The following is a 27,781-nucleotide window of genomic DNA, read 5'->3' as shown; positions in this document are numbered from 1 at the left end:
AGCTTCTTGCAGTGGCTGGCGTGGACCCAGTTGTCTCCTCCCTCAAGCGTCTTTACAATGACCCAGTCACCTGGTTAGAAAGAATGTAAACCGGTTATTGTCAAAAAATATGTGAAAAGTTGCGCTACAAGTGAGTCAAAGTGAAATCGAGTACAAATCAGCAGCTAGCATCAACAACGTGATAAATTGCTTAAGAAAAAAAATATATAAAATGCAGCGCTCTTGGAACCTCGGCCCCCCAGGATCACCTATGGGAGTGGACGTTCAACTAGTGAGTCAAAAAGGGTGAAAATAGTGGTATAAACACTAAGAGTAATATGTGCATAGATACTGACAAGAAGACTCAAATGTGTGTAACATAAACGCATGAGAAAATCACATGTACAAGTGATATACGAACTAAAAATAAAAATGATAATAAATCTATAGTAAACAAAGAACACATCTAAGCGCTCCTCTGTGTGGTGCTGTATAGTCTATGCAGAAAAAATATTTTGAAAGATGTTTCTTCTGGTGTTGAAAAATATGAGGAAGCAGACTTCTCCATTTAGTAACCACAGGTGTGTGTATATGGAACAATAGAGGGAATGGATATTCTTACCCTAAAGTGTGGACACACACTATTGTGTTAGGGTCCAGGAGGGATTCATGAACCCTGTTATGGACCTTTTGAAGTTCATGTTACAGTGACTGCACCTACCCCATCAGCTGAGAATGTCGACAGCTGCTGAGGAAAGTACAACTCTGGTTTTGGCTGACCTCCAAACAAACCTCATATGGCAATAACCCAGAAATGTGGGAACTTAAATGACTGTGGTCACTGCATCTTACCATCTGGGGTGTAATACCTGGAACCACTGACAAAAAGGTTCTTATGGGAGAGTCCTTCACCAGACTGCTGATTCAAATTCCATCAAAGGAAGAAACTTGTGGAACCTGTCGTTCCTACTAGGTCACACATTGGCTAGAATTAGAATGGTTAGTATTATTGGTTTGAAAATTTGTCATTCTCACCACTATCATCCCCCCTTTTCCTCCTCATTACAAACTGGGGTAGGACATGCAGGGTTTAGAATGGTGCAGAAAAAAAAAAATGAAACAGTGAAATGGCCTATGATACTTTTACCTTCTTAGGCGTGTGTATTTATGCATGTGTACAGCTATCTACATACACCTGCTTTCTATGTACATACACTTTCAGAAACTCCTTGGACCTGAAAATATACTTATAAACAAAAGTTATTACTCTATCCTTCATATTTAACCTGCAAAGAATGATAAACAATACATATTCTTGTACATTGGTAAATTGTCACTGACATTCCTCAAAACGGACAATAACTAAACCCTCTGTAACCCTCACTTTCACGTTCCTACTAAAATACAACAGCCGCGACATGTAAGAGGGCTGTCGCGGTAGGTTCCAACATATTCTTGTTACCACATACAAACATGAAACAAACATTTAGATACAAATGTGGAGGAGATATTTCATAGTTCCCAAAACAAAAATGAAAAAAACAAAACAACCAGATGGAAAGCTGCCTTCACTCTCTTAGTATTAGAAAAAAATACAATGGGAGAAACACGAGAGCAGCTCGACATCTCTGCATGGACCAGCCACAGAAAGTTCAAAAACAGGCCTGAGAATTTTTAATCACACAAACGTGTACTACACATCAACCCACTCATCATTACAGATTTCTGAAGCCATAGTTGAACTATTTCCAAGGTATTTTTACCTTGACATTAAAAAAAAGACATTAAAAAAATCTATGACTAACATCATATATGCTTCAACAATTAAAAAAACTTTTGTCCAGGAAAGGGTGGAATAAATAAACCCCCATATTGCAAATGGGAGGGAGTCCCCCTTGACTCACATATCCCCTGGGCAGTCAAACCACAAGTTTTAAGACCGAAATACCACACAACAGCGCAACAAAAGCCAAAACTGAAACTCCTGCAAAAAGATGGCTCAAGGAGGTCAACCAAAGCCTTTTGTTTCCTACTGCAGGCTATAAACAATTAAAAACAAAACAAAAAAAAAAAAAACACACCGCTAAAAGTACAAAGACTCAGTCAAAATTAGCAAAAATGAAAAAACTAATTAGAGATTTCATAAAAAAACAAAATTCAATACAAATGCCCAGACCGCCTGGCTACACACACACAAAGGAATTGGAGCAGCTTCCACTCTGGGATGACCCACAGGCCAAACAGCACAAAATCCTTAAACTGCGCCTCTCAAAATGGCCGACGACAATGGCCGCATGGCAGACGATAACAAAAGAAAAGAAAATGGCAGATGAAAGCCAGGCCACAACAAAATGGCGCCATTAACACAAGAAATGTAGTTGTTGATCCTGCCAAAATCGAGATTTCTTCACTAGAAACATAAACTTCTCCCCACAAAATTACACATTTGAGACACCAAATGAACACGTACAAACATTTCATTCTACATACCACTAGAGACCTTGGCACACAACAATGTTACATAAAACACACAATAACACGGCTCAAACATACACTCTTGTTTCCAAATAAAGTTCACACACTTATTCTGGCATCAGCAGCCCATAGGAACTAGACATTTCAGCAGTGTACTTGCATGCATGATCTTTTCATCCCAAAACTAAAGAGCTCCCCCCATGCTATTGTCTAGAATCCTGCAAGACATGTCCCAACAATGCATGGCCGCCCTTCCTCCCTCAGCCACATGGGTTACTTGAATATGCAGCAGCCATTTTCAAACCAAAAGCTTTTCTAAACGACCATCAAAGTCCACTAAACTATCTGTGTCTTGAGTCAAACAATTTACAAGACTCATGCAATCTACTTGTAATCACAATTCATCCATTTCTATTTCTCATATGCATCACAAACATATTACACAACATACGGTTACTTACACATAACAAACATACAATAAAAATTCCAGCATTATACCAAAAGATGAAAAATGTGTTCTTTTGCAAAGCAGAACCTACCTAAGACATCACACAGCCTAGTGATCGATTGTGAAGGAGGTTCTGTTTACTCCTAAGGTCCTAACTCGCCATCTGTGGTGGAGAGATTTGGCTATACGCTATACATAATCAATCTCACCTGCGCTAACACACACCCTTTCAGAATAATGGTATAATGCATCTTTAAATAACCCATGTCTCCCGCATTTCCCCAATAAACAGACATGATCACCATCTTAGCTCCATCGTTCCTTCATCTGCCTTGCTGGGGCAGAGACTCTCGGCTTTTATTCACACACAAAGGAAGTCACAAACAGGAAGCCCTGCCTCCAACAACCAATCGCCTCCTACACAGGATGTGACAACACAGGATGTGACAACACAGCAAAAATGAATTTATACAACAACCAATGAGCAATGACTACAATTCCTGCTGATGTGAGCTTATCTGCAGGTGTATGCTCAGGGAACCATAAATATGTTGATCAGGCATACAGGGGTGACACGAGCGCACATCCGCTAAACCGGCAATGTCTTTGCAGATCGAACACATCCCCCCCGACGAATGTCTGTGCATCGCACAGGGGCCCTTTCGCCGGCAGACATATCCTCACTCCGCAAACACCTCTCTCCAACCTCAGGAAGTTTTCCCCTACCTAACGGATCTCAACCTGCGTCAGTCTGCCCCAGCCAGCTCTTTAGAGCGGGTTGCGGGAGAGCTAACACTGGGAGACACTATGACAATACATATTAAAATACATCTTCATAAAATTTCCACAACAAATATAATACCCATTTTTTCTAGAATATAAAAGATGATGTTACACTGAGTAAATAGTTACCAAACATGTCCCGCTTTAAACTTGCGTACATCCCTGGAATGGCACCAAACTACGATACCTAAAAATCTCTATAGGTGACGCTTTAAAAGACTTTTCAGGTTATCAGTTTGTAGTCACACAGGTGGTTTGGTGCTAGAATTATTTCTCTTGCTCTGAAATTCGGGGCAATACCTCACATGTGCGGTGCGGTCGCCATTTACAAATGCATGCAGGACTTACGTATAAGTTCGCTTTTGCACAAAAGTACGGGGGGGGAAGTGCTTAATTTTTTTTTAATTACAGTATATTTTTTATTTACATTTTTTACATTGTTACTCTTTTACATTTTACAAGTCTTTAATTTTTTTTTTTCCATCACTTTTATTGCTATCATAATGGAAGTAGCACACACCCGAATCTGCCGTACTGCTGGATCTGATGATGAGCCCGGCAGTTCTCTTATCGGCTGGCTCTGGTACTGTGCATGCACAGTTCGGAGCCCATGACAAGGGACTTTTTATGGGCACTTTTCTCCTGTCCACGGCACGGACATGTACAGACAGGAGAAAACTGTCTGTTTTTTTACAAACTGTCTTTAAATTTACAGAAGGCTGGCAACACAGGGTTGGGATGTACATATACTGCAGGCCTCTTGAACCCATTGGGAAAGAGAGCCTTGACTGTTGGGGGCATAACCAGGGCGGAGTATGGTGACTAGGGGTCACGGTGGATTGGTGGGGGGACGGAGTGGGGTTGGGCCTGAGCTCACTAAGGTGGTTGCCCCAGGGGATTCTGGGCCTTTTTGGTGAAGAAGATCGGTAAGAGCTGTGGCTGAACCCCACCCTGTCCCTCCAACCATGGACACCGAGCTCCTCCTGGCCAGGGTCCGGGAGATGGCTCTTCAGGGTCAGGCAGGGTGGCTTTTCTCCCTCCTGACCCCTGGGGATTCCTCTCCTATTCCCACACCTGACCCCCCTCAGGATCCCCCCCCCAGGGTTAGAAGGCGAACTCGGCCGCCTTCCCGCCTCAGCCCCAGCCCCTCTAGGGCCTCCTATTGTCCCCCTCCACATCCGTCCTCTTCTCCCCCCCTCCTGCTCCTGTCTCTCCCCTGCCTGTTCCGACGGAGAAACACCCTTCCTATGCCCCCCCGTTGTCTTTCGGCACGGAGAAGGTCCCCTGCGCGGGCTAAGGCCTCCACTCGGGCCTCGTCGCGCTGTCCCCGGTCACGCAGCCCCCGCTCCAGCGTTCACCCCGCCCCCCCCTCTAATGTGGGAGGCGGCCGGGCTGGAGCCGCAGCGCTCCCCGGCCCCCTCACTCATCCTCGTAGTACGGCCGCCAGCGCGGAGGGCGGGGGGGTCCTGAGCGGCCGGCCCGCTTATTCCTCCGCTGGGAAATCATTGGGCACGAAGGGGAGGAGGAGGCGGGTCGGTCCGCCGGCCGCCGCTGCGTCCTCCGCAGCTGTCCTCGGAGCCGGCGATGATCGCTCTGCCGAGGACTTGGAGCCGGTCCGGCGCCATCTAGTGGACAGAGTGCTCCCTGCGCCTGACAGGGCGGGAGTTTTGAATATCCACACACCACAGCTGGGTGCTAGGTGCGCTGGGCAGCACAGCAGTGTGGTGTGTGGAGAAAGTAATGATGGGCCACTGCACTATCCCCCTGCGCCTGCCTGGGCAGGAATGTTAGCACAAGTGCAGGATCAATCCTGCGGAGTTCCTTCTGTGCCCGGCAGGGCAGGGGACAGGCATCTTCCTCCCACGTCCCAGGATGCGGGGGTTGGCGCGAGGCACATCTCCCCTGCGCCCGGCAGGGCGGGCGATGTGTGGTTAACCCCTCCCCCTCTGATACCCCGTGCCCACCGGCAGCCTCCTGCGCCCCGCAGGGCGGAGGCCAGCCGGGTGCGTTTAACCTCCACCCCGTCGGTGGGGCAACCGTGTCCCTACGTGCCTGTCCGGGCTGGCGGTCCTGATGGGATGCCCGCATCGGTTGCCTTTCCTCATCCCCCTGCGCCCGTCAGGGCGGGGGATCTCGGCTCCAGACCCGGGCTGGCGGCGGCATCCGCCCCGGGTCAACCAAGAGGAGCTGGCAGGTGTACCTGCCGTTGCTCAGCCTCTGTCCATGGTCAGTCGGATTCGACCGGGTCCGTGGTTGGACCCCCGCCCTTGGACCTTTCCCTGAGTCGGGACAGCACAGCAGATTACGCAGCCCGCCTACGCTTGCAGTCTTCTGAAATCGCCTTGGAATCGGATTCGCTGCCGGGCCCGGTGGCCGATCGTCCATCACCCGCGATGCCTCCTCGACCAAGTGAGTATGACTGCGAGTTAATTTGGGGTAGAGCTGCTGATGCTTCCGTATCGGGCCCGGAGGATCGCATCGCGTCGGTTGTAAAATCTGTTCTCTCTAGTATGGGTGTCTCGGGATCGCCCAACCCCACCTCCGCTTATGGGGGTGCGTTGTGGGCTGTGTCGCCGACGGGTACCCACTTGGCGGAAGAGACGAAAGAGAAGATATGGCGTCGCGAATTCGTCGACTTTCTTACCCTCGTTCCGCCGGATAGGGAGATGATCGACAAATCTCGACGGGTTGACGTATCGGCGCAGGGTGACAAACCCAAACAGCTTCCTAGGACGTTCGGGAACTGGCTGCAGGGGTTTTGTGCCTATGCGGGAGTGCTCAATGAGCGGTTCCCGGAGTTGGCCACTTCGTTATTTTGCTATTTGGACCTTATTTGGGGTGCATACAAGGTCTATGAGGGTCAGTGCTGGTTTCATTATGACACTCAATTTCGGCAGAAAATGGCGGCACGTCGGGAATTTCGTTTTGATTGTCAGGACGGTAGCCTGTGGTTGCTGCTTATGTGCCCTCACAGGCCTTCGTCCTTTCAGTTCGCGGCCGGCGCCCCTCAGTCCGGAGCGTCGGCCGCTCCAAAGAAGGGTATCTGCTGGCTTTTCAACGAAAGCCACTGCAAGTGGTACTCCGCCTGTCGTTTCAGGCATGAGTGCTCCAGTTGTGGAGGGGCTCACCCTGCCAGTAAGTGTTTTCGAAAGGGAAAACAGTCGTTTTCCAGACCCGGAACCAAGACTGACCTTCCTAAGCCGGAGGACACCGGTGAACAGCCGGACGCCGTGGCGTGCGTCCTTAATCCAAGCTGCTTGGGAGGTGTCGGACTGCTTGCGTCCACGAGTTCTAGTCTACCCTGTGCTATGTCGATCGGGTGTGCAACACACTCTCTTTTAAAGAATTCGAGTCCGTCGTGGCCGAGAAGCTCTGGAGGGAATTGGAACTGGGAAGAATGGCAGGCCCCTTTGATCTCCCTCCTTTCCACAACCTGAGGGTATCTCCTCTCGGTGTGGTCCCAAAAAAGGCGGAGGGTAAATTTCGCCTCATTCATCACCTTTCCTACCCTTCTGGCTCCTCGGTGAACGATGGCATTGACCGGGAGGAATCCAGAGTGCACTATGCGTCCTTTGACAGAGCGCTTCAGCTGGTCAGGGCAGCGGGGCAGTCTGCCCTTCTGGCAAAAGCGGACATTGAGTCCGCGTTTTGCCTCCTCCCAGTCCATCCGGACTGTTTCCACCTCCTGGGTTGCTACTTTCAGGGTAGCTATTTTTTCGACATGTGCCTCCCTATGGGTTGTGCCATATCGTGTTATTTTTTCGAGCTATTTAGTAGCTTCCTTGACTGGGTGGTCACCCAGGAGGCGGGTATTCAGTCCATTCTGCATTATCTTGATGACTTTCTTTTTGTGGGTCCAGCGGGCAGTGGGCAGTGTCTGCGGCTGCTCACTGTTTTTCAGGATACATGCCGGCTTTTCGCCGTCCCACTGTCCGCTGACAAGACTGAGGGCCCCGTCACAGTCCTGTCATTTTTAGGTATTGAGATAGACACAGTGGCGATGGTTTTTAGGTTGCCTAGTGACAAGTTGTCCAGGCTCCTCTCGTTGGTCCGTTTGGCGAAGGGGGCGAAGAAATTACAGCTGAAACAGCTACAGTCGTTGCTGGGTCATCTGGTTTTCGCCTGTAGGGTCATCCGGATGGGTAGGGCCTTCTGTAGGCGACTGTCATGGGCCACGAAGGGCATAACTGCCCCTCACCACTATGTCAGGATCACCAAGCCTATGAGGGATGTCTTGGGGATTTGGCTATCATTCTTGCAGACTTACAATGGACAGTCGTGCTGGTTGCGGGAGGAAGTACCGAACACACAGCTGGAGCTGTATACCGATGCTGCAGGCTCCTGTGGGTTCGGCGCTTTCTTTCAAGGGGAATGGGCTGCTGAACGCTGGCCGGCCTCATGGGCCCGCATGGATTTGTTGGCTCTGGGGTGAAAGGTTGCGCAATCACCAGGTGGTCTTCTGGTCGGATAACATGAGTGTGGTGCAGGTGGTGAATAAACAGTCAGCCAGTTCTCCTCCGGTTGTTTCGTTGCTACGGATTTTAGTTTTAAAATGTTTACATTTCAACATCTGCGTTAGGGCTAGGCATGTGCCGGGTACCTCTAATGATATTGCCGATGCTCTTTCTCGTCAACAGTTTTGCCGTTTTCGAACACTGGCTCCGATGGCTTCTTTGGAGGGCCTCCCCTGTCCGGCCCACTTATGGAACCTCGTTTTCGGCATTTGACTGAGCTCCTCCGGTCGTCACTTTCTTCGCGGACGTGGGCGGCGTACTGCCGGGTTTGGCATGAGTGGGTCCAGGCGTCGGGCGGTGAGTTTAAAATTTATTCTCCGGATGACTGTCGTTTATCCTTATTTGCCTATTTATTATTTCTATCGGAAAAAGGCGTTTCCGGGTCTACGGTTTCATCCGCGTTGTCGGCCCTGTCATTTTGGTTCCAGCTCTTAGGGTGGGAGGATGTAACAAAAGCTTTTCCTGTCCGACGGGTTATCCGGGGTTGGAAGCGGGTTACGCACCTCCCGGATACCAGACGCCCTATATCTATTCAGATTCTTTTGGGCATCTTGTCCCTTCTTCTGAATGTATGTTCATCGGAATATGAGACTCTCCTTTTCAGGGTAGCCTTTTCTTGGGCTTTCTTTGGTGCCTTTCGAATTGGCGAATTGGTGTCAAAGTCAAAACTGATCTCGGGGGGCATCCTATGGGAGGATGTGGCGTTGTCGCATCGCAGTGTCACGATTTTCTTGCGTTCATCTAAGACTGATTGTTTTGGCAAGGGCCGCCGGGTAGTCTTGCATTATTGCGGCGGCCCCTTTTGTCCGGTGTCCCTGGCCCTCTCTTTCGTGCCTTCGCGCCCCCTGTCCCCTACATTTTTTGTCCATGCTGATGCAACTTCTCTCAGCCGTTTTCAATTTTTGCGCGTTTTTTCGTCGTTGTCTGGAGATTTTGGGTTTTCCTGCGAAGGAATTCTCCACCCACTTTTTTCGCATTGGCGCAGCGACCGCCGCGTCGGGTTTGGGTTTCTCTGATACGGAACTTCAGCGTTTGGGTAGATGGGAGTCTTCTCGTTTTTCTTTGTATGTCCGACCACATCTGTTGTGTTGATTTCCAGGTTCTTTTCCGGCACAGATTTGGATCCTCGGGGATTCTTTCGTATACTGGGCCGCTCGCCGGGCAGAGATCCGAACTTATGGCAGGAACTTGGGATTCTCATACGATGTGGCAAGGATACGATGGATCGGGTTGCGTGGGTTACGTTGGACACAGGTTCTTCAGGAATGTCAGCAACTTCGTGCCCACGTTTCTGGTCCCATCATCCTGGTCATACATGCGGGTGGGAATGACGTTGGATATATGCGATCCGTGGACATCATATCTGCGGTAAAAAGTGACATTGCCCAATGTTGTGCTTTCTTTACTAACCTGACCGTTGTTTGGTCAGAAATCGTGCCCCGCTCGGTATGGGCGCGTGATGTCCCTGGCCCCCTTCTAGAACATTTTCGTAGGAAGGTCAATGCCCAAGTGGCTAAGTTTGTGCGCCAGATAGGGGGTTTAGTGGTACGCCACAGGGACCTGGAGGGTGATAATCGCGATTTGTTGCGGAGGGATGGAGTTCATCTGAATGACATCGGGCTGGATATTTTTAATCTGGGTCTCCAGAGGGGCGTGGAACAGGCGCTGGCTGCGGTGGGGCGCCAGTCAGTAGCTTACTGACAGGCGGGTGGCGGTTTTTGGTGACCTTGCCAGCAAAACACGGCGGTAAGAGGTACGCCCTTCACGCTAATTGGGAGATAGACGGCAGTCCGGCACTTATGGTAAGGACAGGCCCCTCAGTTATCTCCCTTTCCACCAGTCGGAACTGAGTGCTCACAGTGCTACTGTGACTGGCACTGTGGAATGTTAAATGTATGTTTAAGTTGTTAAAGAGTTGAATTTAATAAAAGCTGTGGCCTTGCCCTTTCCAACATGAATGGTGGTAAGTGGTCTTTATTGATGGGAAGAAGGGGTAAGGTCTAAATTGGATGGATCGTGGTATGGACCTGGGTTTATTGCACCTCAGCAGTCATGCAGGCCTCTTGAACCCATTGGGAAAGAGAGCCTTGACTGTTGGGGGCATAACCAGGGCGGAGTGTGGTGACTAGGGGTCACAGTGGATTGGTGGGGGGACGGAGTGGGTTGGGCCTGAGCTCACTAAGGTGGTTGCCCCAGGGGATTCTGGGCCTTTTTGGTGAAGAAGATCGGTAAGAGCTGCCCACCCTCCCGCCCTTTATATGGTTGGTACGTCACAGCTTGCTGTGGTTTTTGGTGACCTTGCCAGCAAAACACGGCGGTAAGAGGTACGCCCTTCACGCTAATTGGGAGATAGACGGCAGTCCGGCACTTATGGTAAGGACAGGCCCCTCAGTTATCTCCCTTTCCACCAGTCGGAACTGAGTGCTCACAGTGCTACTGTGACTGGCACTGTGGAATGTTAAATGTATGTTTAAGTTGTTAAAGAGTTGAATTTAATAAAAGCTGTGGCCTTGCCCTTTCCAACATGAATGGTGGTAAGTGGTCTTTATTGATGGGAAAAAGGGGTAAGGTCTAAATTGGATGGATCATGGTATGGACCTGGGTTTATTGCACCTCAGCAGTCATGCCACTGTGATGCTTTGTTTTGTGGCCATGGCAGGAATTATATCCTCTGTTTTTTTCTGTGGGCACAGTGCCTGCTCAACATGACCCATTCAAGTGATCTGCTCTGTAAGCACCCCACAACTGCGTGCAATGCACACAGTTGCAATTTGCTAATACAGGGCTCTAGGTGTTAAAGCAGGTGGCGAGGAGGTGATACAGGTGTTAAAGCATAAGCATCACAAACTTGTGAGTAAAAACCTCATCGGTTTAGTACTATTTGGAGATGGCTGACACTTTGCTAGTTGGATCCCCGAGTGCTAATTGGACATGAAGAGAAAGGGGGGAGGCAGAATGAGACAGATGGGAGAGAGAAGGATCCTTATCTTCTCTCTCTGGGGGGGATGTGCTGGCTGGCCTCTGTGAGAGTGTCACAGACACTTAACCTCCACAGATACTGATGCACAATGTCCATTGGTTACCCAGCCCAGCACCCCCTAGATCTGACCATGATGGAGGCTCTTAATGGAAGCACTATACAGAATGACCTTGATATTGCAATGTGGCTTCCAAATTCATTACAGATGTGCACCCAAAAACTCTGTTTTTAATGCAGGTTGTTAATGCAAATTCTTTACACATCAATAGCCCTTCTGATCATCAGTCAGCACCAGTGCAATCCAGTAACAGTGCCAACAATATTAAAACCCATCACTCCACTGTCATGCATCACTCTACTACTGTATATATCAGCCACACCCTGTCTGTTATCTGACTTGTGTAATAATCTGCAGAGAAAAGTAAGGGCTTGTGTATCAGAGTTCCCCATTCAGAAAGCCACTATGTGCTAAAGATGAGCTTGGGCACTCTGGGGGTATTTTGCCCAAGAGGGTCTTGGGTGAGTTGACTATGGTCTAAACCAGTGGTTCTCAACAGCTGGGCCTTGGTCCACTGGCAGGCTGTGGGTTTCCTCCTCCTGGTCCAACTACCTGCAGATCTAACAACTGCTCACAGTGCCTCCCAGGTCCCATAGTGCCACCCAACCCCCCATAGAGGCTCTCAGTGCCCCTTAAGGCCCCCTAAGTTCCCAGTGTCTTCCAACATCCCACAATGGTGGGAGCAGAACCTGCAGCCCTCATAGTACCTCCAAAAGTATACCGCATTGCCCTTTAGCCCCTTTCCCCCTCAGTGCCCTCCAATCTCCGACATTGCCTCCTGGGGAGACCCCAGCCTCTCCAGGGACCCCATCCCCAATAATTGACCTCATTCCCTACAGGATCACCAAATTTTCTGCAGAGTCCCCTAACCTCCTCCAGGACCTTCATCTCCCAACAGTGTCACCCAGCCATCCCATCCAGAACCTTCTACAATTTTGATACATATTTTGTAATCCCATACTTTTATTGTGTGTGTATAAACTTTTTTTTTTTTACTGTAGGGGCACAGAAGGTTTTGGAAGTATTTAGCAGGCCCTAGTATCATTAAGGTACGGTGACCAGATGACATGGTCCAAGACCGTCCCCTGATTTGTCCCCGGATTGCAGGCAGGGGCCGCCGGGTCCAACTCCGGGCTGCAGTCACTGCTTTTCTCCCCCTGCAGTGCCGATCCAGCCCAGATCTCCCCGAGCGGCGCACAGCTGATTGCACACAGACACACAGCTGTGCTGGCTGCTTTGCTGAATGGAAGGAAGGAGAAGGGAGGGGGCGCGGCCCAGACTGACACTCATGGAGGAGCATTCAGAGTCCACACTACACCCGACCATTGGCTGCAGCCTACAGAGAGACTACACCTGATGGACAGCCAGAACCAAACCGTTGAGGTACAGAGAGAGAGGGGGGTTACAGTATACAGAGAGGGGGGGTGTTACAGTATACAGAGGGAGAGGTTGGGTTACAGTATACACAGGGGGGGTGGGTTACAGTATATACAGAGAGGAGGGGTTACAGTGTATACAGAGAGGGGGGTTACAGTATATACAGAGAGGGAGAGGGGGGTTACAGTATACAGAGACGGAGAGGGGGGGTTACAGTATATACAGAGAGGGGGGTTACAGTATACAGAGAGGGAGAGGGGGGAGTTACAGTATACAAAGGAGGGGTTACAGTATACAGAGAGGGAGAGGGGGGTTACAGTATATACAGAGTGGGGGTTACAGTATACAGAGAGGGAGGGGGGGTTACAGTATACAGAGGAAGAGGTGGGGTTACAGTATACAGAAGAGGAGGGGGGGTTACAGTAAATACAGAGAGGGGGGTTACAGTATACAGAGAGAGAGAGGGGGGTTACAGTTTACAGAGAGGGAGAGGGGGGTTACAGTATACAGAGGGAGAGGTGGGGTTACAGTATACAGAGGGGGGGTTACAGTATATACAGAGAGGGGGGTTACAGTATATACAGAGAGGGGGGTTACAGTATATATAGAGAGGGGGTTACAGTATACAGAGAGGGGGGGTTACAGTATACAGAGAGGGAGAGGGGGGTTACAGTATATACAGAGAGGGGGGGTTACAGTATACAGAGGGGGGGTTGCAGTATACAGAGAGAGAGAGAGGGGGATACAGAATATACAGAGAGATGGGGAGGGGGTAAAGTATATACAGAGAGATGGGGGTTACAGTATACACAGAGAGGGGGGTGTTACAGTATATACAGACAGAGAGGGGGTACAATATATACACAGAGAGGGAGATACAGTATATACACAGAGAGAGGGGGATACAGTATATGCAGAGAGAGAAAGGGGAGTGGTACAGTATATACAGAAAGAGGGGGGAGATGCAGTATATACAGAGAGAGAGAGAGGGGGGTACAACATATACAGAGAAAGAGGGGAGATGCAGTATGTACAGAGAGAGAGGGGGTACAGTATATACAAAGAGAGAGAGGGAGATACAGTATATAGAGAAATATATAATTGTATAATTATATATAATATCAATAAATGCATCGTATCATCTTAACATTTGGTAGTCATATCCCAAAAAATGATAAGAAGTATTTCTTTTGTTTTTTTTATCTCATGGGCAAAATGTGAGAAATAACATGTATATCATACAATTACTCCATAAACACATGCACTGCATATCATTTCAAATATGCTTATAAAATACCATTTGCCAAAAAAAAAAAAAATGTCCCTGGATTTCATTAAAAAAATATGGTCACCTTACATTAAGGTTGAGAACATCTGGTGTAAGCTATGTGTGAGGGTGTCCCCAAACCACTTGAGCTATATTGGACAAATGGCCCTTCAGGTATGATAATGCCATTGCACTTCTGTCACCCCACCTTATAGGAAAATCATTGTACATAAGACACAGTGCTAAGTAAATGTTTACTATTGCTTTAATATTTGCAGTAACTTTTATTCATCCTAGTCCTCTACGCTACTATCTATAATTTCTGTAATAGAAGCCTTATCTACATATTAGCATACATCCTACCAAAAAACATTTTTCACTGGTACATGGAAAAATTTTATAACCTCAATAATATCAGTCTGTGAATCAACCTTTCCAGTGAAGGGCTTGTCTAATTGAAAGCCTTTATATAAGTGGGTGTTGAAGGCTTCTGCAGGCAAATAGACAAGATGAACCATCACTTTGGCTTTGTGCTGTTCGTGTGCTGTGGATGGAGTCTCTCCCATGCAGCCGACACAAGTGAGTATATCTACAAGGGGGTGTAGGCACAGAGGTGGGAGGTGGTGTACACGGGGGGTAGACACAGCAATGAGAAGGCATGTACAGGGGAATGTAGGCACAGTAGTGAGATGGGGCATGCAAGGTGGTGCATGCACAGTAGAGAGAGGGGGCATGCAGGTATGACAGTGAGAGAAGAGTACAGGAGAGGGGTGTGAAGGCACGGTAGTGTAAGAGGGAGTGCGGGCATGGTAGTGAACGTGGAAGGAACAGATTTCGTTTTTGAGTGGGGATGGGCAGGGGGTGCATGCAGGTTTGGTGGTGATATGGGATATGCACGGCAGTGCAGGCATGGAAGTGCAAAGGGGTATGCAGGCATGGTGGTAACATAAGGTTTGTGGGAAAAGGGAGGACGATGCAGGCATGGTGGTGACAATGCCTGGAAACTTTTGAAAATCAATGGGACTGAGAATGAGGGCGGGACAGAGGCTGGAGTAAGGTGGAAGAGTAGTGGGGAGGATAGTAGTATCCAGGGCTTTTTGTCAATGGGAATGCAGGGGAATGCAGTTCCTGCACTTCCAGCACTGAATGTATGTAATAGCAAGGGGTGCTGGGGTGTGCTGGAGGGTCTATTGATGTTGGCTGCTGGGGGTCTATTGTTACTGGTGGGGATCTGTTTTTGTGTGAGGGTCTATTGTTGCTAGTGGGGGATATATTGTTGGTGGAGGTTTTATGTTGCTAGTAGGGATCTAATGTTGAGGAAGAGGTCTATTGTTGCTGGTTGCTGGAGGGTCTATTGATGCTGGCTGCTTGGAGATCTGTTGTTGCTGCTGGGGAGACGGGTCTAATGTTGCTGGGAAAGATCTTGTGTTGCTGGGTCTTCCATTGTTGCTGTGTGGGGGGGGGCCTATTGTTTTACATTGGGTTATTGCTGGGGTGGGGTTTATTGTTGTGTGGGGTCTATTGATGCTGGGGTGGGAGCAACGCTGTATCCTGGCCTAGGCCGACAAGGCCCAGGCCTAGGGCAGAACTTTGCAGGGGGGCAGCACGGAAAGAATCCCCGCCAGTCTTATGGGGCGGACTGGTCTGAGAGGCAAATTAGTTTAGCGCCCCCATAAAGCGGCTGCACTGCATCCAGTAAGCGGGTGGCCGGCATTCCGCAACTGTGTGTGTGTGTGTGTGTGGGGGGGGGGCTTCTAATTTTGATTGTCCTATCATCCTGGACCACAAACCTTCCTCACTGTGCTATATGTTTTCTGCTGCACCATTGGCATGGTTATAACTTATTAGTCCTCTCCATAAAATTATCAGAAATTTGTGCTTAACCACTTGCCGCCCGCCATATAGCAGAATGACGGCAGCAAAGTGGTTGTGTTATTCTGATCGAACGTCATATGACGTGGTCAGGATAACAGAGCCGGCGCGTGCCGTCTGACACACCTCAACTCCGATCGTGATATGAAGCCTCTGACAGCGGCTTCTTACCACGTGATCAGCTGTGACCAATCACAGCTGATCATCGCGTGAACCAGGAAGTGCCGGTAAACGGCTTTCTTCGGTTCACGCTGACAGAGAGAGCCGATCGGCGGCTCTCCCTGTCAGAGGGGGGGGTCTATGCTGATAATCAGCACATTTATTTTCAGTATATCTCCCATCAGAAGGTGGCCATCAGCTGCCAATCAGTGCCCAACACCTGCCATCCTGCCCCCATAATAAACAGATGTCAGTGCCAATCAGTGCCCACAACAGTTCCCAAAACAAGTGCCAATCAGTGCCCCATCAGTAATGTCTGTCAGTGGCCCATCAAAGTGCCAATCAGTGCCACTCAGTAATGCCTGAAGTAGATCCTCATTAGTGCTGCCGATCCAGTACCACCTATCAATGCCACATATCAGTATCAGTGCCGCCAGTGGCCATCAGTTTTTTTTAAATGGTCGGCCTTTTTCCATTTATAGCGCAAACATAAAAAAACGCAGAGGTGATCAAATACCACCAAAAAGCTCTATTTGTGGGAAGAAAATGATAAAAATTTTGTTTGGGTACAGTGTTGCATGACCGCGCAAATGTCATTCAAAGTGCGACAGCGCTGAAAGCTAAAAATTGTCCTGGAGAGGAAGGGGGCAAAGTGCCCGGTATGGAAGTGGTTAAAGTAGAACTAGAGGCAACACTTTTTTTTTCATTTTGGATAGAGTAAGGGAGGGTTTTAGTCCCTGTAAGTTTGTTGTTTACCATCCCTGTCTCATTGCAAAGATTTCCCTTCACTTCCTGCCCCATAGCCAAACAGGAAGTGAGAGGAAATCTATGCAATTAAGGGGCCCATTGCCCCCCCCCCGCAGGCCCTCAGAACTAGTCTCCCCACTCGAAAATTTCAGGGTGGGTCTTAAACAGCAAGGGGTGTGGCCTTGGCAGGAAGGGGTGGGTCATATTTAAATTAGGGGGTGCACGAGTTTAGTCAGGCCTAGGGCAACACAAAACCTAAATACACTACTGGGGGGAGCTATTGTTTTTGCAGGTGATGTATTGTTGCTGGGGGAGTCTATTGTTGCTGGGGTGGGGTCTATTGTTGCCAGCTGCAGGGGATCTATTTTACTGCTTTTCTTGTTATCATTAACTAATTCCATTCCATTCTAAATTATTTAGCACCATAAAATTATACTTGGTTCTGTACTCTCTAAAAGGGGCGGTACTGAAAGGTAGGTAGGGGTGGAGACAAAAGGTAAAAGGAATTCCTGCACCTATTCTCAGAAAAAAAAGCCCTGGTAGTAACCAGCATAGTGCACCACACCAAAACATATTTAGTGGTTGTGGCATGCTACAAAATAGTGCCAGTGGGTGTAGCACAGGACTGAGAATTGAAGACTTTCATAGTGGTGGAAAATATGTGACTAACAGTGGTAAGGGAAGAAATGCCCTGGCATCAGCATTAGATAAAAAATGCCCCTGTACTTGTGTCAGTAGAAGGAAAAAAATACTGCTGCATCAGTGCTGGTGGGAGGAATAAAGGTGTCAAAAAGAACATGACCAGTTTAGAACAGATGTTCCATCCAAGGACCAAGGACTGCTAGACCAACCCCATACTCCATCCCAACCTGTACCATTAAATCCCATTAATGGAGATCACACAATATATGGAGTAAAATTGGCCATAGCAGCCTATTTATTAACAAATAAACTTAAATTAACAGAAACCGTAAAAAACATTTGTTAAACCAAAACCCATAAGTCATAATCGCATTGGTCTTTGCAGGGACCCCAAACTATTGTATGTTCAAGAATGCACTGCAGTACCTTTTACTATACTAGGCCTCCAGCCACAACATACTGGCTCAGAGACAACCCACTAACCGCAGTACACCCATTAACCTATTCCAGCTAAACCAACGTTAACTGGAATACACCAGAGGGACCCATACCCCTGATGGGTCCTGAACCCTTCCTTATCTGAGGTTTCTTCATTTGCCAGCAAAGACCAACATCCGCCAGCTGCCACAAGATCCTGAAGCCACAGCTCCTGCTGTGAGAACTGACCTAAAGAACAACAGGGAGGGTGGGTGGGAAGTTGCTGCCTGCGCTGTGAGATCCTCTGGATGCCAGGGCGGGACCACCTTAAAGCGTAGTTCCACACAAAAATGGAACTTCCGCTTTTCAGAATCCTCCCCCTCTCCGCTGTCACGTTTGGCACCTTTCAGGGGAGGGGAGAGCAAATACCTGTCTAATACAGGTATTTTGCTCCCCCTTCCGGGCATAGATACCCGTGCCACCCGCGGGTATCTACGCCACTTCCCGTCCCGCTGTCTTCTGGGAGACACACAGGTCCCAGTAGACAGCAGGTACCAGTGGGAACGTGCAGCGCAAGTCGCACATGCGCAGTAGGGAACCAGGAAGTGAAGCCGCAAGGCTTCTTTTGAAGAAAAAAACAATATTTTTTACTTTCTACTATAAAACATCCAATAGAAAAAATGTAAAACATCACATCTCTTCATCAATTTATTCCAATATGTATTCTGCTTCATGCCTTTGGTAAAAAAAAAAAAAAATCCCAATAAATGTACATTGATTGGTTTGTGCAAAAGTTATAGATTATACAAGCTATGGGAAATATTTATTTATTTATTTTTACAAGTAATGGCGGCGATCAGCAACTTGACTGCGATATTGTGGCACACAAATCAGACTCTAAATGACACTTTTAATACTTTTTGGGGACCAGTGACACTAATACAGTCATCAGTACTAAAAATATACACTGTCACTGTACTAATGACACTGACAGGGAAGGGGTTGTCATCAGGGGCAATCAAAGGGTTAAATGTGTTCCTAGCCTGTGCTTTCTCACTGTTGGGAGGTGCTTTGACTAGGGGAAGGCACTGATCTATTTTCCTGCTTTGCAGACACACAGGATCAATACCTTCCCTTCTAACAGAACAGTGATCGGCTTTGTTTACATAGGGAGATCACCATTCTGCCTGTGCACTGTATAATCAGCAGGTGCTGGCAGACATTGAGTTGTGTGCCAATATGATGACAGGGAGTATGCTGATAGAAGGGGAGAGCAGAGTGATGCTTGCTATGAAATGTTCCCAGATACCTGCAGCAGGATTCCTGTTATCAGCACACAATAGGTCAGTAGAGATCCCCATCAGTGTCAGGATGGTGTCGGTACAATATTCTTGCTGGGGGGAGTATGGGTGTAATATTCCTGCTGGGGGGAGTATCGGTGTAATATTTCTGCTGGGGGAAGTATCAGTGTAATATTCCTGATGGGGGGAGTATTGGTGTAATATTCCTGATGGGGGGGGGTATCGGTGTAATATTCCTGATAAGGGAGCATCGGTGTAATATTCCTGATGGGGGAGTATGGGTGTAATATGTAGTTTGGGTCTGGTATAGATATTACGGGGAACTCCATGCCAACATTTTTTTAAAAAACAGCGTGTGGTCCCCCAAAAATCCATACCAGGCCCTTTGGGTCTGTCATAGATTTTAAGGTGAACTCCTCGCCAAAATTAAAAAAAAAATTGGTGTGGGGTCCTCCCCAAAATCCATACCAGACCCTTATCCGAGCAAGCAGCCTGGCAGGTCAGGAAAGGAGGGGGATGAGCGAGCGCCCCATGCTGAACCATTTTAGACCGCTTGCCCTCAACATGGGGCGGGTGCTTTTGGGGTGCTCATGTTGATGGGAACAAGAGCCTCTTCCCGACAACCCTGGCCAGTGGTTGTTGGAGTCTGTGGGCGGGGGTGATTATCGGAATCTGGAAGCCCCCTATGTGAATGGGTATCGGGTACATTGCACCCCTACCCATTAACCAAAAGAAGTATCAAAAAGTAAAAACCACAACAGACAGTTTTTGACAATTCCTTTATTAAAAAAAAAAAAAGCGTCCCGCGATGTCCATCCTTCTTCAACAACACGCCGCCCGACGAATCCAAAAAATATAAGAGATGTCAAAGAGACTGCCGTCTCTTGGCTTTGACATCAGTTATATAGGCGGGGGGAGGCCACCCAGCGACGTAACCGAGTCACCCCACCCCCTTTTGACGTAAAGTGACATCATGTGATTTTCTTTTTAGATTTTGGTGTGGAGTTTCCCTTAATATCCCCAGTATGTACTGGGGGGGGGACCCTACGCCGTTTTTTCCCTTGCTTTTTCATCTTTAATGCCGGGAACCAGCAATACATTACAGTCACGAGCAAGTTTGAATTACATTTTTTCCTTTAGAAAATTCATTATTGCTGTGGCACTGTTCTACACATTGCAGAGATGCACCACTTTTCAGGCAGACAAAGGGACCCCCCAGGCATGATATTTTAAGGAATATTTAATTCTTATTGTTTCACTACAAGCATTATTAAAATCACTGCTCCTGAAAAAAACGATAGTTTTGTAAACATTTTTTTTTGCATTGATACATGTCCCCTGGGGCAGGACCCGGGTCCCCAAACACTTTTTATGGCAATAACTTGCATATAAGCCTTTAAAATGAGCACTTTTGATTTTTCATGTTCGTGTCCCATAGACTTTAATAGAGTTTGCATGTTCACTAGAACATTTTGCCTGTTCGAGATGTTCTGGTGAGAACTGAACCAGGGGGTGTTCAGCCCATCCCTACTCCTGACCACATCCATTCTGTGCACAGTGTTTTTGGGCACATCACCTTTTTTGAAACAATCATGTTTTTATTCTTTCTAGAACTTTTTCACATTTAAGGGGACATGCACTCTTTATTTTTGCAGTCACATTGATTTGCTCTTTGCACAGAAATATATTATTCATTTATACATTATGTTGATGTTTGTGCACTATTGTTGAATAACATTTATTGATATATTGTATTAAATTAGATATTTTGTCTTTGCACTTTCTGAATATTAATTTAAAGAGATAGCACATCTATTTTTAGTATATGTTTTTGATCCTGTATTGGGATAGTGTGCTGCTTTTCCATTTTAAATACAATGAATGTTAAGAATTTTTTTTGTTTATAAAAATAAAGGAAAACAAGCCTGGAAAAAAAAAAGAATGCAACCACCCCATCTAAGGACTGGTAACCTGCAAGATATTACATATTTGTTTTGGGTCAGGATATGGTGTAATTTTTAAAAGCAACAAAATGTGATTATTTTAAAAGGGGGGTGATTCTTTTCTATACCCACTGTAAGCTGGTATACATGTTTACATAAGACATGACTAAAAACCAAAAGCAAATAGAAAGATATAAAATCCAATTAGCTGCATTTATTATTTGCGAAGACTCTTTCCCCATTTATTGTATTGTATCTATCACTAGCGACATCTTGTGGTCAAATATGGGAACTACTTCCTCTACAAGCTGCTGCAAAAGATTATAAGAAAAAAGGGTATGAATTTTAATTTAATTGGAAAATACCTTAAAATTCCTAAACGACTTCCCCACAGGGCACTTTCACCATCTTCCTGACCAGGCCAATTGTCAGCTTTCAGCACTGTCGCATTTTGAATGACAATTGCTCGGCCATGCAACACTATACCAAAACAAATTTTTTTATAATTTTTTTCACACATATAGAGCTTTCTTTTGTTTGTAATTAATAACCACTGTTTTTTATTATTATTTGTTAAATAAACGAATAAAGACCGAACATTTTGAAAAAAAAAAAAATTCATTCATGTTTGTTATTAAATTTGCAAACAGGTAATTTTTCTTCTTTACCGATGAGGCAGCATTGATGGGCACTGATGAGGCTGCACTGATATGTGGCACTGATATGTGGCACTGACTGGCAGCAGTGGGCACAAATTGGCAGCAGTGGTGGACACAGATTAGTAGCACTTTTGCAGAAGCTGATTACTGGCTCTTTGCTCCTCTCCTCCACGCACTGACAACGTGAGAAGGAGCAGTGAAGAGAGCCGGTAACCAGCTTCTGTTGACTTTGTGATCCACTGTGGTGGTAAAGAGCCGCTAATTGGCTCTTTACCTCAATCTATCTGTGTTCCCAGTGGCAGGCGCAATTACAGGAGGCTGTCATATGACAATTAGATATAAAAGCAATTATGCACCTCCCTTTCATTATGGGAGAGCTCCCTTTTAGACCCTTCTCACACTGGGGCCACTAGCAGGGTGCTTTTAACCCCGCTAGCGGCTAAAGAAGGGTTTAAAAACACCCACGTTGCGGTGCTTCCGAAGAGCTTTTCAGGTGCTTCGAACGCACTGCCCATTAATTGCAATGGGTAGAGGTATTTTGGGAGTGGTGTATACAGCGCTCCCAAACCGCCCCAAAGATGCTGCTTGCAGGACTTTTTCTAGCGTCCCGCAAGCGCACCGCCCCAGTGTGATATCACTCGGGCTTTCACATTCAGGCAGCATAGGAGGCAGTTTTCAGGCACTTTACAGGCGCTATTTCTAGCGCTAAAATGCCTGAAAACTGCCTCAGTGTGAAAAGGGGTCTAAAAGTTCGATCCCCTCCAATGTCTGCTGATCTTATCTGCTCCATAGAAAATGAGGTGTTTGGGGTCCTTCTTGTGTACCAACCTAAAATGGCCCCCAAAGGAATCAACTGTTATACTTTTTTTCCACAGAGACTTATACTGTAGATGGTCAGCTCTGTGTCTTCCCATTTATTTATCAATCCAAGTGGTATTTGGACTGTACTGGTGATGGAACCTCTGAAGGGCGTCTCTGGTGCTCTACAACAGCGGATTATAATAACGATAAGAAGTGGGGATACTGTCAACAAAAATGTAAGTGTTGTGTTTGGTCTTGCTGATGATATGCTGTGGGTTTACCAATATTTTTTTACATTCTGCTATAAAACATATCCAATAAAAAATTTTAAAAAATCAAATTCCTTCATAAATTTAGACCAATATGTATTCTGCTACATATTTTTGGTAAAAAAAATCCCAATATTGATTGGTATCTATATTTGAATTTTTACTTATTTATTTATTACTAGTAATGGCAGCGATCAGCAACTGTTATATTGCGGGAATCAATCGGGCACTAACTGACACTTTTGACACTGTGGGAACCAGTGACACTAATGCCGCATACACAGGAGCGGACTTTATGGCAGACTTTGTCCTGCGGACTTTGACGGACTTTCCGAAAGAACTGACTTGCCTACACACGATCAACTAAAGTCCGACGAATTCGTACGTGATGACGTACACTGGACTAAAACAAGGAAGTTCATAGCCAGTAGCCAATAGCTGCCCTAGCGTCGGTTTTTGTCCGTCAGACTAGCATACAGACGAGCGGACTTTTTGACCGGACTCAAGTCTGTCGGACAGATTTGAAACATGTTTCATTTCTAGGTCCGTCAAACTTTTGAGAAAAAAAAGTCCGCTGGAGCCCACACACGATCAAATTGTCCGACGGACTCAGGTTCGCCGGACCAAGTATGCCGTAAAGTCCGGTCGTGTGTACGCAGCATATTACAGTGATCCATGCTAAAAATATGTACTGTCACTGTACTAATGACACTGGCTGGGGAGGGGTTAAACATCTAGGGTGATCAAAGGGTCAACTGTGTGCCTAGCCAGTGGGTGTTTTACTGTACTATGTGTGCTGCTTTTACTCAGGTATGTGATGAATTTTAATCCTACCCTTCTCCCCTGTCAGAATGGAGATCTGCCTTGTTTATATAGGCAGATCTCCATTCTGTGTCTCTGCCTGACAATCGACGGGTGCCTGTGAACATCCAGTGCTCGGTACCTGCAGACCGGCTTCAGCTGTAAATAATAACAGCAGAAGCGGGCTGGTGGCAGCTCGCACATGCAAGCCCCCTGGGTGGAAGAGCAGGATAACGTATGTATACATAATTCTGTATATCTGCTATGGGGCTGTCCTTAAGCTGGTAAATATAGGAACCACATTGGCATTTTGCCATTTCAGTGGTACTACACCCGTCATTAAAGAGAAGGCAGTCTGTGTGGCAATCCATAGATACAGTGGAGGAGTGAGTGTAGCCACCCTAGGACAGGAAATGTGCTACTGGCAGAATCACCAGGTGAAAATAAAGGAAATATAAACTAAAAATAGGTGCGCAATCCCTTTAAATTAGTAGTCAGGAAGTGCAAAGATAAAATATCTAATTCAATACAATATATCAATAAATGTTAATCAACAATAGTGCATAAACAGAAAGTGGCATCAAGAATCAACATAATGTATAAATAAATAGCATTATATTTCTGTACAAAGAACAAGTCAATATGACTGCAAAAATAAAGAGTGTATGTCCCCTTAAATGTGAAAAAAGCTCTACATAGAATGAAAACACAATTGTTTCAAAAGAGGTGATGTGTCAAACATACTGGACACATAACAGATGTCATCAGGGAAAAAGAGCTCCGTTCTGTGACAAAATGCATTTAGTAGGATCTGGCCCACTGGCGTCTCCATGGTGGTGCTTTACAAAGTAACTCAATAATCGTAAAGAGACATGTAAAGCACCACCGTCTAGACATCGGCGGGCATAATGATGTCACTGGTCAGACTCCGGCCAAAGTGTTTTGTCAAAGAATAGTGCTCTCTTCTACTGACAAAGTGTCCTCTGTGTGCTGTGTGTTTGAGCACATCACCTCTTTTGATAATAATGTTTTGATTCCTTTCCTTTTTTTTTCACAATTAAGGGGACATGCACTCTTTATTTTTGCAGTCATTGTTCTTTGTATTGAAATATATTGTTATTCACTTATACATTTGCCGACCATTCAGTAGTAATTTTATTGCTGGCCGGGGGCTCCCCCAGGCAGCTGAACTCCTTGGTTTACAGGTGCATGTGTGCGCCCCCTGCCTCTCATGCTGTGATTGGACACAGCACAAGTTCATCTGCAGACTCACAGCCAATGATTTTGGCTGTGAACCTACTGATTTCTGTGTCCAAAGACAGCACAGATCTGTGGGTGTTAGTAACAAGCAGTTCTGGCTGGTTCTTTCTCCCTGATTTCATTTACCATTCAGAGCTGAAATCAGGGAAGAAAGCCAGCCAGTCTGTGAGTAAACGCAGCATACATAGGCTTGTTACAGTTAACCCCTTTGATTGCCCTCCTGATCACCTCTGTCAACCAGCCAGTGCCATTAGTACAGTATCAGTGTACAGTACTAATACTGATTACGGTCACTAGTGATGTCAGATGGTGTCAGTTAGCATCCTTCCCAGCCAGTGCAGTGCCAGTCCCTGATTGCCCACCACACTATCACAGTTACACTATAAGTTTCTGATTACTGCCATTACTAGTATAGTGTCTTTCCGAATCAGTATCCTGGTTGTGATGGATCTCAGATACCCCGTCTGTGCACCTCTGCCAGAACTGTGTCTCCTATTTACCAAACGCACCCTCAGCTGGCAGACTCACCATAACCAGCACTTAACCCCCCAATCACGAGTCAAACCACACAGATGTTGAGGGTTAAACATGCAGAGCATAAACTGTTTATTAAGTACAAAACATACACCTTTAAACACAGTTAGGGACACTCCCCTTAGCCTTGTCATAGAGGGGGTACCCACAGGCCCCTCCAAAACACACAGTGACAGTGAGTTCTGTCACACTGGTCACAATCAGAACTATACTAGTTTGTTTCTACAAGTTTTTGGAAAATGAAGAAAGAAAATGAAAATGTATTTTGTATTTTATTTTTGAGTTTTTCTAAACCTTGTGACAAAAAATTAGATCTGCAAAATACTAATGCCACTACCTTGGAGTGTCTACTATCTAAAAAGGGGTCATTTGAGGGGTGTTTGCACTTTCCTGGCATTTTGGGGCCTCCAAAAGGAATAGGTAGTCAGGAAATTTAATGGATACGTTACGCCCTTTGAAAGCCTGAAGGTGCTCATTGGATTTTGGGCCCCAGTATACAGCTAGGCTCCCAAAAATGTCTCACACAAGTGGTATCCCCATACTCAGGAGAAGTAGCAGAATGTGTTTTGGGGTGTAATGCCACATATACCCATTACGTTTGTGAGAAATATCTCAGTAAAGTAAAAAATTTGTGTAAAAAATTATTTATATATTTTTAAAAATTTTCCAAAAACTTGTGGCAAAAAATAAGATCTTCCAAAGACTCAACATGCCTCTCAGCAAATACCTTGGTTGTATACTTTCCAACAAAGGGTCATTTGTGGATGTTTATACTTTCCTGGCATTTTAGGGCCTCCGAAAATGTGATAGGTAGTCAGCAAATCCAATGCGGAATTAACGCCCCTTGAAAGCCTGAAGGTGCTCATTGGATTTTGGGCCCCTGCACATGGCTAGGCTGCCAAAAAGTCTCTCACGTGGTATCCCCATACTGAGGAGAAGTAGCAGAATGTGTTTGGGGTGTAATTCCACATATAATACCCATGACATGCATGAGAAATATCTTGTTAAAGTGACAACTTTGTGTAAAAAAAAAAAAAAGAACATTTTTTGTCCTTTTCCAAAAACTTGTGGCAACAAAATAAAATCTTCCATGGACTCAACATGCCTCTCAGCAAATACCTTGGAGTGTATACTTTTGTGCATTGCATGCAGTTACAGGGTACTTGCAGAGAAGCCCCATTTACTTTAATTGTTTGCATTTAGCAGGTTCTATTCTTGCCAAAAGCACGGGGGGTATCATTCCTGCCACGGCTTAAGCTATAGGGGGAGCAGTTGTAGGTGGTAAAAACACAGCTCAACTGCAGGGTTTTACCACCTCTTAACCTCAATGTGAACAAGCCCCACATTTAGCAGTGACATCAATAATAAACTGTGCAGAGAGTAAAGCTGTGCAAGGGGCCCAGCAGGCCACCCCACCACAGGCTGTTTTCAGAAAAACACAGGAGGGGCGGACACAAAAGCAGTCACCCTGCACAAGGAGAGAAAGCAGCAGTGACCGGTCTTTATTACAGGAAGCTCCTGCACAGAAGTAAAGTCTCACACTGGATTACTGCTCAGATCTGGACGAAATATACAAAGCACACCAAGATTCAAGTAAGAATACACATGACTCCTATAACTAGACAAAATTTGCTTATCTTGTAGTTCAGTTTTAAAGCCCCACTCAGGGATTAATGCTTTGGGGTTTCCTCATCTCTGAATAGGGGGAAGAGTTGGTGGCAACTTATAGTGTGTGAGGGGTGGGACACTGACCTCTTGTAGACCGACCAGCAATTAAAAACTACCACACTTTCCCTTCCTTTTGAGTTCATAGCCACTCTATCGTCATTTTATTCCATACATGCTTTAAGGGATTCTAACCCTAAGCCCCCTGAGAGTTGTTTAGCTGGACACTAGTCCTGATGATGAAGAGATGTTTCTAACGATTGTTATGAATATAACAATTATGGGTGCTCACAGTCTATGTCAATTTATGTTGGTTTATTAAAGATTTTGGTGCAAAAAAATCAATTTTAACCCACTAAAGAAGTTGCTTTGCCCTTCCATTACACATTGTCTTGTTTGTTAATTAGGCAGGGTTCACATCTCTATATGTATCTGGGTTACAGTCAACTAAACCAATAGTTCTTAGCAGTTATGGTTCTTCTACACTATGAAAGGTCATATGGTTAATATGGGATTACTCACATCTTCATTATATTTATAGAGAAGGACTTCTGTATATTATTTTCCTTTGCTTGATAACTCTGTTATACTTCTTTCCACAGTGATTTATGCTGTAGGTGGAAACGCTAATGGTCAGCCCTGTGTCTCCCCATTTAAGTATAAGTCCAAGTGGTATTGGGGCTGTACCGGTGATGACAGCTCTGAAGGGCGTCTCTGGTGCTCTACAACAGCGGATTATAATAAGGATAAGAAGTGGGGATACTGTCCACAAAAATGTAAGTGTTGTGTTTGGTCTTTCTGATGATATGCTGTGGGTTTATAGAATCTCT

At 46.1% G+C, this 27,781-nt stretch overlaps 1 protein-coding gene across 1 annotated transcript in view; it reads left to right on the top strand.

Annotated features, from left to right (window-relative positions):
* The window catches only part of LOC141102916 (matrix metalloproteinase-9-like), a 116,548-nt gene that overhangs the window by 43,776 nt on the left and 44,991 nt on the right, over window positions 1-27,781 (top strand). Inside the window, exons 2-3 of the mRNA XM_073591954.1 lie at window positions 22,497-22,658; window positions 27,554-27,727. Of these exons, the coding sequence (XP_073448055.1) occupies window positions 22,497-22,658; window positions 27,554-27,727 (336 nt within the window). The remainder of the gene's footprint in view (window positions 1-22,496; window positions 22,659-27,553; window positions 27,728-27,781) is intronic.

Source organism: Aquarana catesbeiana, linkage group LG07 (assembly GCF_042186555.1).
Source record: "Aquarana catesbeiana isolate 2022-GZ linkage group LG07, ASM4218655v1, whole genome shotgun sequence".
In the NCBI taxonomy this organism is placed as follows: Eukaryota; Metazoa; Chordata; class Amphibia; order Anura; family Ranidae; genus Aquarana; species Aquarana catesbeiana.
Note: the sequence above shows the minus strand (reverse complement) of the source record. Positions and strands in the feature narration are given on the sequence as shown.